We start from the raw sequence: 20,554 nt of genomic DNA, 5'->3' as shown, positions 1-20,554 counted from the left end.
TAAAGTGAAGTAGGGTATCTAATGCAGCTTGGGGTGTAATCCGAAATGTACCTGTGGCCAATAATTATGCGGCTCTTTGAAGTTTATTATTGTTTCGTTTGTAAGACGATTTCCATAACGAGTGCCCCAAAACGAGAGCTCCTTAGGTAAGAATCGGACGGATGATATTCTTATATATCCATTTAATTATATGCCATCTGCTCTTACCTATAGAGTTCTTGTAAGAACAAAAGTGCGAGGCGTCGATATTTCTCATCCAATTTAGTTGATGGTTGAAAAATACCCAGAATAGACTCCAACTTGTATTGGTGGAGAAAATTCTGAGAAGCATCGTTTCATCATGAAGAGTGCGACTTCTGTTTTAGACGGGTTTACACATAAGACGTTGCCCATCTTGATGGTTTAACAAGAGCTCCTTAGATCTTAAATCAACAGAACAACGTCGTTAGCCACGACATATTTCCACAACAACATATTTCAACATATTCCAATTAACAACATATTTCCAATTAAATTGGGTGGTTTTTTTGGGGGCTATGCGAACCCCTATTTCGAGTTTTAAAAAGAACAGACGTATCCTATGTCAGCAAATGGTGGAGGGTATAGAAGACCTAACTACATTTCGGGACTTAAAACTTGTTTTATTTTTTTACATAAATAATCGTCCATCACGAAACATTATAAATAAAAGCTATTACGGTTTTCCATTTTCACAAAAAAAATCATGATTTGCAACTACAAACAGCTCCAAATACTTGAAATTATGACGTCCTTATTGTTTGGAATTTCTTACACAAAAATTGACCTTGTTATCGAAGAAAAAAAAATAAACCGAATTTCTGATAAAATAATATTTCAGCTGAAACTAATTGGATAACAAATGTTAACTCACTCTAGTGCTGCCAATGTCACAAATTCATGTCTTTAGTTTTGGTTATTCTTTAAAGTGTGACCTCGTCCAAAGTAGACCACCACCAATAGTTTGATCAAAACAAAATTAGACCAATCAAATCAAATCATAACTGTTTTCTGTTTTGGTTTTCTTCAAAGATTTCACTGCATGAAATGTTTGGAGATTTGAGATACACTGACGAGCTGGACGCAGCACATTTTATAACGTTTAGTTTAGAATGTGATCGAATCTTAAATACAGTCGTCATGTCAAACATTTTTTCTAATTGGTCGGATGTGCTGCTGCGAATGTCAAATTTGGGACAATAAACAGCAGACACGTTCCCGCAACAACATTATCATCATCAGCAGCAGCAACAACATCATCACTAACATGAAGCTGTGTAAAGTTGCAGATCATCTTCCATTTCCCCAAAAATTGGAGGGGTAAAGTGGTTGGTTGTTGTATCAAACTTAAATACTATCATCATCATCATCATACATCCCGAAGATAGTGAGGAAAACGAAGATGATACGAATGATGGCAATGTTGAAAACGAGAAAATAATAACATAACATGCCTCAAACCGGGCTTACACACAAACACACTCACTCGGTCGCTTAGAGGCCCGATGATGTTATGGTGCCATGTTGCTGCTGCCATGGAAGACCCCGAAAAAAGATATTTAACACTAACGAATAGAATTGTAAATGGGAATAGTAACAAATAACCAGACACTCGACTCGCCAATGTTCCATTTTATAGCCTGACCAACGAGTCAGCTCATCGCTTGGCTTGCATTTCTAAATCATGTTTCATGATTTAGACTGGACTGGCTGGCCAGTTCACTCGGATGACAGGCAGGCTCTCACAGTGATGGTATGCCTCACGTCCGTGCGATTTATTATGGTCGCAAGGCAATGATGGCAAATAAAAGTCATTTCATATTTGTTACAAATAAATTCGAAAAACATCATCATAAAAATGTCGACAGCAAAAATGTGACGTTGTCATAAATATCCAAAGATGATGATGATGGCCGATTGAGGGATACTGGGATGTAATGGAAAATTAATCATTTTTGAAATGCCTTCATTTCTTAAAAAAAGGTTCACAAAGATAGCAAGCCTTGAAATTTGTAACTGCGGAAAGGTTCGAAAGGTTTCTATTTTAACACAAAAGTTATTGTCTATTTTACCCGCTTAATATTATTCGATAATTGGTAGGCTTTTGCCCAGCCCTAAACTCTAGCGCCGTGAAAAAAAGATCGATTGGTCTATAATTGTGACCTCTAGAGCAATCAAGAAAATGTTTCTGTTTTTGGTCCTACATATTTTGCTATCATCTCCTCCAACAATAGGCTTCTAAACTGACCTTAAACCCACCTCCATGCAAAATTTCGTGAAGATCGGGCCATGATTGCAACCGGTTGCATTATTACAATTTAACATGGATAGACGGACTCACATAGGTAGATCGCCTCAGTTCGGCGAGATAGGTAGATTCACATATAACACTCTATTTGCAGGACTAGTATTTCAAGATGTTACAAATTTATGGCCCCATCCCAACATAAAGTGTTGTAAGGTATAACAAGTTAAAGAGTATCGATCGGTTTTGCTGACAGATGTATACTCTCAGCCAATGTTCGATTACTTAAATATATTCTGACTTTTTTTATGGTTATTCAAATTGTTAACCCTCTATGGAGAAGGTTCCGATGGTATGGACCAATATTGTGCATTTCGTATCTGACCTAAATAAATATGATATAAATATTGCGATGTGCCAGGTTTGGACTATACATATTAGTTAATTCCTTCACTTTATTAGAGATATGTAATCTGAGTTACTGGACATAGTCGAGCGAATTGTTTCATGTTTCATCAGATAATAATGTTGGAGATAATAATGTTGGATAGGGTGAGATACAAAAACTGCAACATAGTCAAACGTCATAATTTTTACTTTTTTTTTTAATGTTATTGAATAAAAGCAAATGAAATGTCGGAAATAGCATCAAATTTTAGAATAAGTTTAGATTTGTTCAATTTGCTTTGGACGAATTATAGCCTTCAAACGGCAAATGAAACCGTCACACGCTGCCCGAATGTAGCTCTGCGATATTTTGGCCCATTCCCGGCGAAGCGCTTGCTTGAGGTGATCGACACTTTGTCATTTTTTTTTTTTTGTGCCAACCTTGCTTTCCGAAATACTCCAGACACAATAGTCCAACGGATTGGTATCGGGAGATTTTGGTGGCCATTGTGCGCTGGAAATGAAGCGAGGAACCTCATTTTGTAACCATTCTTTGGTGGCGCGTGCTGAGTGCAATGGTGCTGAGTCCTGTTGAAATGTCCAAGGTCTGCGACCAAAACGTTTGCGTGCCCAAGGCTTGAATATACCTTTCAGAATGTTTTCGCCATATATTCTGATGCCACGGTCGATTAATACGAGCGGAGAGCGACTATCGGCTGCCCACGCCATCACAATGACCGGCGCTTAAGTTCTGGTGGCCAATAGAAGGTGCACATTTTCAGCTGACCTCTTTGGCAAGTAAACACGATCTTTTTGTTTGTTTACAAATTGCCGGACAACGAATGCTTTCTCATCGGAGAAAACCAAATTCGGCAGTCCACCACTTTCGGCCAAGCGAAGCAACTCTTTAGCTTTTTTGAGTCTATTTCCTTTCTGTTGTGGTGTAAGTTCTTGCACTTTTTGGAATTTCAATGGATTTACCCCGAGCTTGTTTTTCAATATTTGCCGAATGGAATATTGCGATGTGTTCAGCTCACGAGCCATTTTTCGGCCACTGTGACGCAGGTTTCGATCAAGTCGTTTCTTTACTTTTCGAACCATTTCTGCTGATGTTGCTGTTTTCTTCCGTCCAAATTTAAATTTTCATTTCGAACTGAAATAAAATTAAATTTTATTTTCCGGAATATACTTTTTTTAATAATTTAACAACACAGCTGATTTTTTTTTTTCATCCACACAAACTGGGACTTGCGTTATGAAGTCATGGCATACTTGATATATCAATCTTTATTCAACTAATTAAAATTCGCATTTGTTTTTGAAATTAAGTGCAACAGAATCTTTACTACTTGTCAACGCATGGCAGGTGTTAATTAATTTTTTCCGACTGTCGGACATCGAATATTCCCCGATCGATGAAATAAAAATTAAAAACAAATTACTTTCCTGGCGCCGTAATGTAAATAATGAAATCGTAATCGAGTGACAATTTTATTACTCATTCAGAATAAAACGAACAATAAAATTTCAATCAAATAAAGAGAATCGATCAGTGAACGGAAAGATATTTGTCAGAGGGGTCTTACGTGCTTTATTCTCTTACTTTTTGTAATGGCAAATCTATTAAATAAGTTTATGAGAACAGATACCGTTAGTGGTAATGGCAAAACATGATGATAGTTCTTAAAACTCCGCAAGTCAGACAGCCAGAATTTGGCAAGAATTGTACCAATCGAGCAGATCCTACTCGAATACTCTTTAAAGTACGTATGTTTTTAAAGCCACTACTATAAATCAAACAAAATCTCATATATATTGAAGAATTGTCGCCAATCTAAATTGGATTTTTTGCTTCTGTGCATCCATCGTTCCTCCAACAATATTTTCTTTTGAAGTGAACTAATTTAAATTTTATTGATTACAAGAAAAGTATATATTTAATTTAATAATTCTTTTTTGTTTATTTTCTTTCCAGGATATCTACAACCACCCTATCAACTAAAACAATACAATCAACAAAAAGAAGGCAATCACTTGCACAAAAATAATAATTCAACTGTTAACTGAGATTCAAACCGAATGCAGTATTTCAACTACGCCATACAAACATCCTCTCGTTTCCTAACCTCAACTGCCGCCAACAGCCATAATCCCCAGTTCCCCATTCCCCTACCCGGTTCCAGCAGTAGTGCCCAATCCCCCACAAACGGAGATCTCCTGAACGCCAATAGTCTTGAAGAAACAACACATCATAGCTATTCCGTCTCCGCTGCCACTGCCACCGCCGCTGTAGTAACCGCTGCAGTACCCCCGGCCTGTGCTGCTGCGGACTCTGAACCTACACAAAATCCATGAAATTTACTCACCACATTTAATGTTAACTTTGCGCGAAACAAACTGTTATCATTCTTTAATCGCGATATGGCCGCTACCGATGGCCAAATAATATTGGCCGCATCCCGTTTCGGGGATACGGCAACAGCGCCGCCGGTCTATTTGCGTGACTTTTCCAAACAAAAACTACCGGCTGTGGCGAAAATTGTCAAGGGGCAACATCAAAATCTGGGCGTACCCACGCTATCGGCACCCTCGCTCCAGAGCACAGCCCTGTTTCTGAGCTCTGGCAAAAAGTATCAAATTCTAGCACAACCCATCAAATTGAAGGAGGGTCGCAAACCGACCAATGTTGGTGCTAAAGTTCTCATACCCGAAACCTATCCGGGTTTCTTTGAACTGCTCAGCGAAGATGGCCGTTCGACACGATGCATTGAATCGGTGTTGGAGCTATCGAAACGTCGCAACTGTCGGGTATTGGTGCGTGAAACATTTCGTTGTCCGACAATGAATCGGACCATCCATGCCGGTGAACTGCTGACGACCATGAACGACAATGGCAAGGTTCTGCAGTGCCGAAACATCAAGGATGAGATCATCAATTTGCCACTCGATACCAAAGCGAAATTTTCACCCATTGCTAAGGAGGATAGCATTAGTGGGGTGCATACGGTGAAGAATCTGCTGCTAAAGCGTATGCCTATAGTTGTGAGGTAAGTGAGAGCATATTTTTTTAATAATTTAAGGATATCTTAAAATCGGATATACCTTGTGATGGAGGTGCAAGATAAGGCTTCGCTTTGGAAATTCGTACTAGAAGCTAACGAAAAGTACTGAAAGGAACTATTTGTGCGAATGGCCAACTGATAGGGCCAAAATTGAAATTTGAAATGAGGGGTCAGTAGTGGGGGTTGACCGAATAAACCAAAAGGTTTATAGAATTGTGAATTTTGATATTAGCATCACTATGAGTGAGTAGCGTGGTGAAATTTTAAATATGTACTATAATGTACGAAAAGTTCTTAATGGAACAAAATTAGTGTAAGAAAGAAGTATGAATTGTGAGTACTGGTATAGGGATCACTGTGGGTGTGTAGCATTTAGATAAAGAAGTTTATTGGGAAATATGTACTATAACGTATACGAGAAGTACAAAATGGTACTAAATTTGGTATAGTATGTGGCAATAGAGCTGGACTTATGAATTTGATGTCAGAATTCCCGTGAGTGTTTAGCGTTAAGATAAGAAGATTAATGTTGAAATATGTACTACAACGTGTGCGAAAAGTACTAAATGGTACCAAATGTGGCGTAGAGAGTAGGAATAGAACTGAAAATATGAATTTTGGTATAGAGATTACTGTGAATGTGTAGCAATTAGATATGGAGGTACACTTAGAAATCCGTAAGTAAAAGTGTACGAAAAGTACAAAATGGTACCAAATGTGGCATAGAGTGTAAAAATAGAACTGGAATTACGAATTGTGGTATAAGGATTACTGTGGTTGTGTAGCGATTAAAAAAGGGAATTTCTTGGAAAATGTGTACTGTAATATGTACGAAAAGTACTAAATGGTACTTATTTTGGCATAGAGTGTTGGAATAGAACTGGAATTATGAATTTTGCTAAAGGGTCGCTGTCAGTGTGTATCATTTAGATATGGAGGTGGATTTCGAAATTCGCGTTTTATAGTGTACGAAAAGTACTAAACGGTACTAAATTTCGTTAGTAGAAAACAACAAAATGGCTAAAATTGTGAATTTTGGTATAAGGATCACACTTTTAGTTAGGGAATAGTTGTAAATAGTACTAACCTATGTAAAAATCTAACCTCACTAATTTTCTCTCTCTCTCTCTCGCTTTCCCTCCGCAACAGATTAGTTCACGGTAGCGTACCGAAGGGTTTGAAACAGCCCTTCGTTCCCGAGATGCGTCTTTTGGGCTGTGTTGAAATCGATCGCATTTTTGCTCTGCCCCTGCAAAAGGACAACGATCTGGTGCCGGTTCCACTCAATGCCAAGATCAAACTGCAACGAGCCAAAAACATGGATCAGTTGGAACATTTCATCGAGTACACCCGATTTCTGGACAAGGCACAGCGTTTGCTGTGCGATGCCCGCGATCGTTTGCAAGTCGTCGACATTAAGCTGTCCGAAAAGGAGAAAAAGGACTCGAAATTTAGTAACCGTAACAAATTACCCGTGGTTATGTTGCCATCAGCGGCCGGTGTGGCATATGTGGCCAATGGCTTGCTCGAGAATGGATATATTCTGAAACGTAGTGCCAGCTGTGATTCGTACAGTAAAAATCAACCACCCGCCGAAATATCGGAAGAGTATAAGGACATCGATCACATATATGACTATGTGCGCGGTTTGGCTCCGCTGACGAAGGCTCTGTCGCGATTCGAGCCGATCAATGAGACGCCCACAATTAAGTCACAGTATACCGATAGTAGCGGCAACTATTGCAGTCTGATACGCGTTAACCCGAATTCAAATGGCCATAACAACAATAATAACAACAATTCGAATAGCAATAACAACAGTTTAAACAACAGCGGTGGCAACATTAGCAGCAGCAACAATAATAACAACAACAATTACAGTAGTCTAGAATCGAACAAGCACACCAACACGAACAGCAGTCACAACAGCAGCAGCAATCACAGTCATCACCATCATCACTCGCACTCACATCACCTACCACCGGCCGTTGTCGGCGGTGGCGGCGGCGGCCATCATCACCACCACCAGAACCATTCTCACAATCATCCGACACCCACCAGCGGTCATGTAGTCAATCATTACCAACACAGTCATGTCCAGGAGGACATTAAGCCAGTGCCACCACCTATCGAGACGATTCCGGGTAAAAAATTGCCCGAAAAGCGACAGCGACCCACACTACCAAAGCTTTACTTGAAAAATACCCACAGTGCTGGTAGCAGCAGTGGAGGTGGCATGGGCGGTGGCAACACCAACACAAGCAGTTCCAATGGTAGCCACCACCATTCACATCATCAACAACATCACAGCCATCATCATAGTCATCAGGCGTCGGCGGCGGTGGTGAATGTTAACGCCTCGGCGTCTTCAGCCGTTGTGACAGCTGTGGCGGCCCATCATCATACGCATCACCATCCGAATGGTCGCGTCTTAACACCCAGCAATCATCATCACTCCCCACTGAACGGTGTGGTGGGTGGAGCACCGTTAAGTGCTGGCATTTTGAATAAGGATTGTGGCCTGGAACCGCAATCGCCACTGTTTCACATTCGGTGAGTAGGACAGACATATAGAATGCTAATATAAATATTTTTATATGAATTTGTAGTATAGTTTTTTTGAGGAGAGAATATTAATTTAATATTCGATAGATAAATAGATACGAAGAACTAAAGCGAGTAAAAAGTAGATGGTAGAAGATCCCTCAAATATTACCTGACAAAAGTAGATCGCTAAGAAGCCCTCTACACCCGAGAGATATTTTAGAGGTCTTCTATATTCGTCAGATATTCTGTAGTTAGATTATCTATAGCTGTAATTTTTATGTAGAAAAGCATCACTAGGTGTAGATATTCTTTAAGTATAATTAGTTTTTCAATACTTACGGTTAGTATTCTTTTCCTGTGTTAAAGAGGAATAAAATGATAATTTTTATACCCTCAAGGTTACATCATTTGATGCATCCAAAATGTGACTCAGAGAAATAATGCTTTAGAGACATAGGGTCTTGTCTCTTTGAACTAAACCTGTTTCAGGACTTTTTAAGTCGATCTAGCCTTGCAAGTCTCTCCGTCCACATATATCTCTGGCTGTGTGCATGATCATATTAAAAGTTATTAAAATTCGATTCCATATGTATTTGAATTAACGGACAGAGATAAATTTCTAAAATTTGGAATTAGGTGTCATTGATGGAGTGTAGCATATATGCACAAAAGGGTCTCTAGAAAATTCAAATATAAAGTGTACAAAATATTAAAGGCTACTAATTTAGTACCTTGATCTTTTGGACACATACATAGAAGAAAAAAACTTAGTTGGGAAGTAAGTCTGAATAGTACTAAATTTAGTATAAAACAAATTAGCAAAGGCTATAGTCGTGCGGGGCCGACCATGTGATACAGTACTACAATATGTTGGAAGCCCCTTTGTGACCAAATCTATTTTGTTACCATTTGACCAATATTTACGCTCTCCGTCGTTTACAATTTCGCAAGAAATCCATTTTACACCTAAATATAATCCTATGATCATCCAAAGTGCTAGACTTCTTCCCTGTCCTTAACTCTCTTCTCCTGAAAAATTCTGAGTCGATTGGTTTTCAATTATGACCTCTGGAGCGACTGCAGGAATATTTAATTTTTTATTTATTTATTTATTATTTTTTGTTTGGTCCATTTGAACCCCTAAATGTAAATCTTCAAAAACAATAGGCTTAGATTCTGACCCTAACCCTACCCCCATGCAAAATTGCGTGAGGATCGGACTGCGACCTGAATATACCCTCAACATATAGTGACAAAAATTCTGTTAAAAAATTAACAAAAAAATATTCACTTTTATGTTGGCATTTTTTACGCGATTTTCTTAGATTTTATCCTTTTCTGGCAAAAGAGCATTCCGAATTGATGAGAATTGTGAAAATCAGTCCAGCGGTTCTTGATTTATAAGCGGAACGACTAACAGCAATTTATTTTACATATATATTTTATCTATATTTCCAATATTTTGGCTATATGCATCACTGTAATGGTCGGAAGTGACCTGTAAATGTATTTTTGATTTGGTCGGGATAAAAAATATCCGCGGTTTAGTGGAAATTTTCGTATTTTTTGACAAAAAAAATATGGTATATTTTACCCGCTAAACATTGTCCAATGGCCGTCTCCATTTTCCATTTTCAATTTCATGAATATTGGGCCCTTGCGACCTATAGCGTAACTACATATTAACATAGATAGACGGACGGACATACCTAGAACGACTCAGCTCGGCGAGATTGAAAGATCCATATGTAGTTTCCTATGTCGGGCACCAATATTTTGAGGTGTTACATAATTTTTGGCCCAAACAAACTTATACAGTCGGCAAAGAGCTGGAATTGTACGTTTTGGCATTGGATCACTGGGGACCTCGAAAAGCATATATACAGGGTGAGATAAAAAAAATGCAACAAACTCAAACGCAATAATTTTTACATTATTTTTAATTTTTTTGAATGAAAGCAAAAAATGTCGGAAATAGCATCAAATTATAGAATAAGTTTAGATTTTGTTCGAATTGGTCACCTTTGGCACGAATTATGGCCATCAAACGTCCAATGAAACCGTCATACGCTGCCCGAATGTTGATCTGCGGTATTTTGGCCCATTCCCGGCGAAGCCCTTCCAAAATACTTCACTTACAATAGTCCAACGGATTGGTATCCGGAGATTTTGGTTGGCATTGTGCGCAGGAAATGAAGCGAGGGACATCACTTTGTAACCATTCTTGGGTAGCTCGTGCTATGTGTGATGGTGCTGAGTTCTGTTGGAATGTCTGGGGCAAAATGTTTGCGTGCCCAAGGCTTTAGTACACCCTCCAGAATATTTTTGCGATAATATTCGGCATTTAATCTGATGCCACGGTCGATTAACACGAGCATCACCATGGCCAGCGCTTGAGTTCTTTTGGCCAACGGAAGGTGTACATTTTCACCTGACCTCATTGGCAAGTAAACACGATCATTTTGTTTGTTTACAAACTGCTGGACAGCGAATATTTTCTCTTTCTCTCTTTCGGCCATGCGAAGCAACTCTTTAGCTCCTTTGAGTCTATTTTCTTTCTGTTGCGGTGTAAGTTCTTGCACTTATTGGAATTTCAATGGCTTTACTCCGAACTCATTTTTAAATATTTGCCGAATGTGATATTGCGACATGCTCAGCTCACAAGCCATTTGTGGGTCACTGCGACGCGGGTTCGATCAAGTCGCTTCTTTACTTTTCGAAACATTTCTGTTGATGTTGCCGTTTTCTTCCGTCCACTTCCTTGACATCGGGCTACGCTACCAGTATCACAGTAACGAGCGATGGTACGTGACACAAAAGATTTATTCACATTTAAATGCTGGTATTATGTGGTATTATGTCTTTGTGTATTTGTTTGTAACAAGCAAAAGGAAACGAGATAGACCCATAGTTCCTTTTGATGATCTGCATAGAATCACATTCTGAGTCGATATATGCATGTCCGTCAGACTGTCCATGTATTTTTGGAAACAAAGTACAGTTCGCATTTATTGCCCTATCCAGATGAAATTTTGCACAAATCATTTGTTTGGCCCAAGGATGAACCCTATGGAAATTGGAGATAATCGATAAAAATTTAGATATAGCTTCCATATATATCTTCGTCCGATTTGCCTTTTGTTGTGCACCAAACGTGTAATATAAGCCCGAATAGAATGGAGTTTTGCACATACAACCAAATTAGGCCTGAAAATAAGTATGCCAAATTTGGTCGAAATCGGTTCTGAAGCTATAGCTCCCATATATATTGTTCATCCGATTTGTTATCTTTGTCTTCCGCAGCCGTAATATGCACTCTGTAACAACAACATTTGGGCAAATATATCAAATACAGCTTAGAAATACATTTGCCAAATTTTATCGAGATCGGTTCCGATTTGGATATAGCTCCCATATATATATCTTTATCCGATTTCAAATTAATTGTGCACCAAATGGGCAATACATGTCTGAATTTAAAAGACACAAATGCTTCGGCATATTTAGTCCTTTGAACTTTAAATTATAATTATAATCATAGCGTGTGTGATGGAATTCTCCCATAAAAACTTTTAATTGTTATGCGGAGCTCTACTAAATTAGCAAAGTGATGTAGATTATCATAAAGTCGGCCCGCCCGACTTTAAGACTTTCTTTACTGTTTCTTTTTTTGAAAATTTGCAAATTTCTTCCAAATAGTCGAGGGTATTCAAAGTTCGTCCCAGCCGAACTTACTACTTTTTTACTTGTTATAGCTCCAAAGGAAGCATTCGACACATAGGGACTTTCTATAAACGTTATACGTTATAGAAATTTCCCACGTGAAAATAATTCAAATGTCTCAATATTTATGAAAATTTTTCGGATAATTCGGAGGACTTTTCTGCGTAAGTTTTATATAAATGAAATATATTTTGTAGGGATTTTAGTCAGGGACTCTTTTGGGATATTCTTCAACCGGGAGACATTTCATGGAACTTTCTGCAATTAGTAGAACTTTCGTTAAGCGTTCGTACCTTTGTGACCTCACAGAGACATTCTATCTTATATGTATGACCCTCTAAAATAGATCGAACACTTCTTTAGATATCCAATATAAAAAATCGATCTAAAATGTCTAATATTCTAGAAATAAAATGTCTTTATATCGAATTAAAATATTAGGCCCATAAAAGATAATCTACAGATCTATAGAATATATTTCAGATATATGCCATAGTTGGAAGAATTTTTTCTATAAAAGAGGATCTTCAATGAAAAAATTTGAATTATAGGTTAAAATCCGTTAAATTTCTTGAAAATTATGCCAAAACTTGTGAAATGGCCATTACGAACTTAATATGCAGTTGGACACTATGGCTAGGACCCTCAAAATAGCAATAATTGATAACAACTCCAACGGCTGGACCTTTAGTTGAAAAAATTTCCATGCACCATCTAAAATTATAAATTGCAACCACATCGTGTTTAAGCATCTGCGTAGAATGTTTAAAATCCTAAAGCCAGTATTCCCCCAAATTGATCGAAAACATGTCAAATTTCTAAGTAACCTATAACCCATTATATTAAAAGGTCATTTCACGTGAAACAAGAAGCAATTCTGTGGTCATGGGCTTCTGTTTATTTTTGTTTGCCTTGGTTACGAACATTTTGTTTGCTGATATTAAGAATTAAGTATCGAATTTACAACCTTGGATTTACAACCTTGGCGACCACTGTTACTCATATATTTTCTATAAAATATTACTTTGTAGTCTACTGGTAATACAAAGGGAAATTTTTAGATTTCCTTGTAATAAGTTTAGGATATTATGTGCGGTATTGAACTTACGTCAAATAGTAGACCAATACTGAATACTTCTATCACATTTTCAACAGACCGAACCGACAGAAAATCACATATATTTTTCCTATCACAAATCATGCATTATATTTTAAATAATTTTATTTTATTTTGTTTTTTTTTTAGTTACAAAAGTCTCAGTAGTCTGCAATTGACACCCGATAGCACCTCCATTTCACCGCCGATCTCAACCAATCCCAAAGGTCAATCCATAGTCGCACCACCCGATCTAGTACTTAAATGTAGTAGCAACAGCAACAACAACATCAACTGCCATCCAGCACCGCTGCCCTTGAGTAAAAGCTCCAGTACAACTGGCGGTCTGACGGGTATGCTGCACTCCTCACACCCCCACAATCCGCGTGAAGGCACCCTCGATTCATCGCGCAGCGGTGGACGCACCTCGGGCGACTCCAATAAATTGCCCGAAAAGAAGACGAGACGTCTGTCGAGGCCTCGTAGTTTATCGAATTTAGTCTGGGATCTAAGGCCATCCAAAGAAAAGTCCAAAAAGAAACTCTACATTCATCACTTCGACCATCGTCAGCAGGCGACACTGTACTTGTAGTCAGACGGCGACGGCGGCGACAGATATATTGCAATTGCATGTCGGCAATGTTTAGAATTTTAGCTTGAAAACAAAACAAAAAAACTGTCAATCAGGCATTGCTGGGAGTACGTTTGTCATCATAAGGTTCGCTGTTGGCCTGTTCATTAACCCAAAACGAGAGAAAAACAAAACGATGGAAATAAAATGGGCAAACAACAACGACCCAATCCCAGCATACGGGCCTATAACGCCTACTCATCGTTACAACAGATCACCATTATTAGCCTCAGCTTTGGAGCTTTACCACCACCTCATCATTGTCATCATCGCCATCATCGTTTAGCCTAACCCCGCTGTAGCATCTAGAAATACTTCTAATTCTTTGACCTACCCCTCTTCCTATTCTTCATATTCTTGTGCTTTTGTTATTCTACCAAATACTGCCATCATTAACAGCGCCAACCAGCACCAGCACCACAACATCAACACCAGCATTTTTGAAAACATCAGTGTCTAAGTGTTCGCAGAAAACAGAATAAATGAACGAAGCAAGGAAGGAAGGAATTACTTCAGTGCATATTTATAAGGTGAGTAAATTTGCAAGCATTTAACTGAAAACTCAAACAACAACAGCAACACCAAACTAATGACGGCCAGAGATTAGGAACGAACAAAAACCCCAAGATTCCTAGGAGAAGTGAATCATCTTCTATCGGCCCCATGTGGTGGTGCTGCTGGGCCCCAGCCAATAAACTAAACTACCAATAAACTTTTTGTTGTTGCTGTTATTGTCGTCATCGTTAACGGAAAAAACATAGCAACAACAAAAACTACAGAGGTGTTGATTTTGATCTATGAATTATTACCCATCATTAAATTATAATGGCGAACATATTTAAATCGCGCTTGTTCTTTCTTTATGCGCGATCTTTATTGGCATTTTGTTGAAGCCTATTTTATTCTTAGCGAGGGAGAGAGGTAAAAAAGAATAATATAAATGAAAAAATATTATAAAATTAAATGAGTGTTTTATGTGAGAACACATAAAAATATGACAGTAATACTACAAAAAATATCCGATGTTTATGACCTACAAGACATTGGGAGAGAATAAATCGTTGTCTCATATTCTCATATTGAGAGGTTTTTGCAGAGGGTAGGGGCATTTTCAATAGCGCCATCCAAGACTTATATACATGTCAGTCAAAGTCACTTCGATACTCGGACAAGGAAGGGGGAAATTCCACAGTGTGCGACACTGGATATCAGCTTCACAGGAGACTCAATAGCCCTTAGATAGCCCTTATACTATTGTTCAAGTTCTCATAACATTTCGACTGCCTTCTTGATTCGAGAATATATATCTATATGTCTAAATAACGCTACAAGCACCATTTAGTGAATATGACATCGCTACCTATCAGGTATTACTGAGATTTTGTGACTACAGTTGGATATGTACTCGTAATCACAAACTATCACTTACACCTAAAGGTAGTCCCAACCACTGGGCAATTTTTAATAACCAATAGTGACAAAATTGGTTTCTATGACAGCCCTGATTAAAAAAATTGTGATACTTTATTAAATCGTAAAGTAGATAGAATGAGGATATGAAGGGAATGGCGCCCAATTTAAAAATTGCGTCCTTTTTGGGACTCCCATTACTAATAATAATGCTAGTTCGTTCTTAGCAGGGTTTACTCCTAAACCACTGTTATGGACAAAGTTGATAGCTGGTACACTTTACATCAGATCTGAAGTAGTTGGAAGGTGTTTAAAATTCTGCCACCGGTGGTCATTGGCATAGATGATTACCTTTACTTTCATACCCTCCACCATAGTATGGAGGGTATAATATGTTTGTCATTCCGTTTGTAACACCTCGAAATATACATTCTAGACCCCATAAAAATATATATTCATGATCAGAATAAAATTCTATGTCGATTTAGCGATGTGCGTCTATCCGTCTGTGGAAATCACTCTAGCTTCCGAACGAAATTAAGTAGTTGATAAAATTTTACTCAAATGTATATTTTGTCTACAGGACTTTTGGTATTGAAAATGGGTCGTGTAGGTTTTGGTATAGCCCCGTACGAAACGTGTCATGTACTAAAGGCATGTACTACAAGCTAGACATGTGATGTGTTGATTTGTTGAGAGTCCCCTTTCCCTTTGCGAATAAATTTTTGGAAAATCGTGCGATGAATATAAGAAAATCACTAAATGGTCCCAAATATTTCGCCACTTGTATTGAGAAAACGGATAGAACCAAACCGTTATAAATTTATACTATATAAGTTAATAAAATAGCAAAGTTATTGACATCAACGACAGACGACACGACTGAAGCTAGAATCTTGAAAGAGTCACCCTTGGTCCGAAGGTGTCACATCAGGCTGGGATTTCGGAAATTCGTACTGGAAGGGTACGAAAAGTACTAAAATGTATTAAATATTTGACGAACCTCTAGAGCTCTTAAATTTTGAAATGATGGAGTGTACAATGGATGTACCAAAGGTCCGTTTGCGGAAGCATAGCTGTATGCTACCGGACGCGTCCACAGGTTGCGGATAGTGAAACGCCTAATAGATATTCTCGGTAGCTGCGAATTAAATAAGCAGTCGCGGACAGCTCAGCGGTACCAGGGAGAGAGTCACGGAACAAATATCCGAGTGCCCGTGATCCTTGGTTCGACGGGCGAATAGCTGGCCCCTCTAAATAACCAGCGATCGGTGTTGGTCTACCGAGATAAAAAACTGCCTAATGCTGTGGTGTTACGTAAACCGTGCCCATCAGTGTTCCTCGGTTTGCAGCCATGGTACCGACTATGTGCGAACGGTTGCCCCTGGGCGCCGCAGTGAGTAGCAGGCTTAGATGCCAAGTCCTTACCATGGTAGGGAGGTTGTGCCATGGCGAACCTCGTCTCCTCCAAAGTCCGAGATTTATATGTATAAGAAAAATTTCAATAAAACAAACCTAAAAACCCCAACAACTACCAATGCAACCACCCAGGACCGTTCAAAGGACACGAGTATAAATTCGGGAGGGGACGATACGATCCAGACTTACAGTGACGTTATCCATGACCGTATTCACCAGCAGAGTGAACAATTATCTGCCCTCCTAGAGAAGACTAAGACACTGAGACTCAGTCAGAAGAGTGTTTCCTCTGGAAATGAATCACCCCTTTCTGATGAGGAACTTGATATCACTGTCATTCCCTTGTCTGGAAGAGGAGAGGCACTTCAAAAAGACATAGAGAACGCTAGCCATGAGGCTTGTGCGAAATCTCAACAAGAGGAGGGATCTTCGTCGGCCGTTTCGGATGCCTCAAGCCTCCGACCCGAAAGAGGCGAAAACAAAACGGGTTACAAAAGGTCGCTAAAGTTCTGTAAGAAATTTATCGGCCGGGACCTCACACAGATTACTGAGAGGGAGAGAGAGAGAGAGTATCCTGATCAAGATAAACCTCAGGGTAGCCAAAAAGTTCCAAAAGAACCACCCGCAACTACCGAGTTGCTTTCTTGATCAGGTTGCTCTAGCTTTCCTATCATCTGTTATCGTTGAGGACCCTGTGGTGGTCAGCAAACCCATCACTGACAATGCGACTACTCCGATAGCCGCTCCTACGGCGGAGGTGGATGCTGACTCCGCTGAGTCACATCCTCCTGCCAAGAAGCGCAGGAGAAGTAAGGCAAGGAAGGCAGAGCCCTTCACGCTGAGTGTTGAAGAGAGGTCGGTCTACGGAGGAATCGCACCCGGAGGCCAAGAAGACATATTGTAACCCAACCGACTCCGGTAGCCCCTACAAGCTCAGAGCCTGTAAAGAGCCACAAGGAAGCGGTCAACCCACAATCGGCAAGCCAAACAGGACGGAAGAGGAAGTATCCCAGACCATCCACCCAGACAATCTTCGAGTAGCGGTCATCAATAAAGCTGAACCAGAAGGTAAAATCACCGAGAGTCTATGGCTGCTCATCGAAGATCGTCTGAGGGAACTGGTCTTTGTGGGTGAAGGAGATCCAAAGAGGTTGCAGTTTGGCAGCACAATCCTTTACAAGGGCGTGAAAGTCATCTGCTGTGAAAACGAGGAATGTAAAGAATTTCTGGTCACCTCAGTAGCTGGCTTACGAGCTTTCGAAAGGGTGCAACTTGGCGGTTGTATCCTTGAAAGAGATCCCCTGCCGTAAAGTATTGACAGCGTAGGTGCCACCACCATCGGTGGATCCGGCACGCATTCTGACGATACTCGGCAAACAAAACCCCAACCTTAGAACAGACAACTGGTGTATCGCCAGTTCAAGCACTGAGGGGTGGCCCGGTTATCAAGCTAACTATTGATACGGATGGCCAGGACTATCTTCAAGCTCGTGGGGGCAAATTGCATTTCGAAACCGGTTGGATCCGTTTCCAAGTAGCATCGCTGTATTAGGAGGAAGGAAACAGCAGCCATTGAGGACTCTGTTTGTATTTGCAATTGTAATATGGAGGTGGTGTTCTATAAATATAAAGAAAGTGCTGAATAGTTCTATATTTGGTATCTGGTGGAGGGATATAGATACAATTCTGAAATTTGATATAGATGTAACTATTGGTGTATGTGCTTAAGATATGGCTATTGCTGAAATCCCGAAATTTGATATAAAGCTCTCCGTTGGAATCTGCAATTGAGATAACAATTATATGCTTAGCCAGTTGCTTTTTCAGATAAATATTAAACTTTCCCAAAATTCCCACAACAACACTAAAAATTAAAACCTCACTAAGAATTCTTCTCATATTTACATTGGGAAATAAGACCTCATACTTGTTTCACATTTGCACGGCTATCAATTATTTACTTCTTCACGATTCGCAGAGTCAGTATATAAATAAAATGACACAAAAGTAAATCGAACTCACTCACACCAACTCATTGCGGAAAAGTAAAAGACTTGCGACGAAGAAGAATATTGAAATTGAACATTTTTTTTTTTGCAAATTGAATCGTGTCTCATTGTCCCGATTTTCTATTTGTTTTTCCTTTTTTCGAACAGAACGCAAATGAGTTGAGATGCTTTGCCATTAATTTTGTTTCTATTTTTATTCTTGCACTTCCACAACTGACTGAATGTCGGTTTGGCTAGTTGGTTGGTTGAGTTGAGTTGACTTGAGTTGTTGATGGTGGGATGCAACGATCGCATGGAATGGCAAATGTTAACATATTAGCAATGTTGTTGTCGTTGCTGTTGTTGCTGCAGTTTGTTTTGAAGTCACCAGAAAAACAGCAACAACAACTACAACAATAAGATAAACTCTAGCAAATGAAGAATACTTCCTCGTACCGTGGCAAAGTAAATGGAGTCGAGAAAGAAATTACTTTAATTTTTCAAAGAAATGAAAATGAAGTTCGTGTCTTAGGTCTTTTGTTTTACTTTATTCCCATCTCCCCTAATTGAGCCGTTTTATTATGTGTCGAAAAGGAAATAAATATTTAACATTTTTCAAGTCATTCTCAAAGATTTCAGATGGCGGAACTGGGAAATAAATCATGTTCAGGGATTTGAGGGGGAAGGGTATATACTGGAATGTTGGGATTAATTTTGCAAGGATAATTTTGAACGCACTAAATGGAAGAGCGGAAAACGGACAATGGTAGTTATGTTATCCCCTATGACATTTGAAAAATTTTAAAGTATAGCTAAATCAAAAGCTCCATGTGTTATAAAAAACATAAATTTTGTAGCGATAGACTTTCCCAAGGCGGTCAAGATATGGTAACAGAAATCCTATTTGTGTGAGAGAGCCAGAATTTTCTGGAATTTTCGCTTTTTTATATAAAATAATTGGGATAACTTAGTACTTGGAAATAGGATTCTATTCTGGATTATAATGTTAAGTTCGGCTCGATGTTTTCCAAGATTAGTATACCCTACAACATTATGTTTTGAGGGAATTATAATTTTGATTGGGCCAAAAAGTTTGTAACACCGAGAAAAAATAACCCAAGACCCACGATATTATATATGGACATTGCTTTGTGTGTCTGTCTGTCCATGCTTATTTGTAATCGCGCCATCGTTCAGGTCAGAATACAAGTCTATTGATGAGGGAGATTATCATAAACTTGAAAAGGAGGTATAGCTAGATGTGAATCGATTTGTTGAAACCTTTGTAGACTTTCTACTAGTTGAGACTTGATAGTATTATCCAAAATTTTAAATAAATGGATAAATAACTAAGCTAAGTTTGGTCGGATCAAATAAAATCCTTTAAAATTTGTTAAATGTCTGAATTTCAGGAATAAAGACATGTTTGTTGGGTTATAATTAACTTATTTTGTTATAAAGAATCGAGCAAGTGGCCGCTACTTCGTCAGCGAAAAGTACACCTGAAAATTCTAGATTCGTTTCACCAGTTCGAATTTTTTTTACTACTCAAAATGCGCAATTTGTTCAGTTTGGTAAAATGTTTTAATCAAAATTGTGTAGACACCAAAACTGATCCAAAATTATTACCATTTAGTACTTTTCGACTAATTATAGTACTTATTTGCAAAACCACCTCCAAATCTCAACCTCAGATACCAATAGTAATCTAAATATTAAATTTCAGAATTTTAGTTTGTGAAATTTAGCACCATTTGGTACTTTCGGCGACGGTCCTAATACAAATTTTCCGATTTCAAGCACTATATGTTACCTAAATGCCAAATAGTACCACACATAGTACTATTTAGTACTATTCGTACTGACAAACAAACCACCTGGGACCCCAATATAAAATTTCAAAATTCCAGCTACATCCGTTCACTATAAGCCAAACAGAAATTTAGTACCATTTAGCACAGTTCGCACACTTAGTACACATTTCCAAAATCACCTTCATATATCAAATTTACTTTCCAAATCTTGATT

General features: G+C 38.7%; 1 protein-coding gene across 4 annotated transcripts in view; it reads left to right on the top strand.

The window, feature by feature from the left end:
• LOC131803981 (LIM domain-containing protein A-like) overlaps positions 1-20,554 on the top strand; it is a 250,034-nt gene that overhangs the window by 225,991 nt on the left and 3,489 nt on the right. For all 4 annotated transcript variants that reach the window (XM_059126037.1, XM_059126027.1, XM_059126046.1 and 1 more), the window contains 3 exons: positions 4,626-5,697; positions 6,862-8,265; positions 13,229-14,239. In XM_059126037.1, coding sequence (XP_058982020.1) covers positions 5,072-5,697; positions 6,862-8,265; positions 13,229-13,670 — 2,472 coding nt within the window. In that variant the 5' untranslated portion in view covers positions 4,626-5,071 and the 3' untranslated portion in view covers positions 13,671-14,239. The remainder of the gene's footprint in view (positions 1-4,625; positions 5,698-6,861; positions 8,266-13,228; positions 14,240-20,554) is intronic.

Source organism: Musca domestica, unplaced genomic scaffold (assembly GCF_030504385.1).
Source record: "Musca domestica strain aabys unplaced genomic scaffold, Musca_domestica.polishedcontigs.V.1.1 10, whole genome shotgun sequence".
Taxonomy (NCBI): domain Eukaryota; kingdom Metazoa; phylum Arthropoda; class Insecta; order Diptera; family Muscidae; genus Musca; species Musca domestica.
The sequence above is the reverse complement of the archived record's forward strand: the minus strand, read 5'-3'. Positions and strand labels throughout refer to the sequence as shown.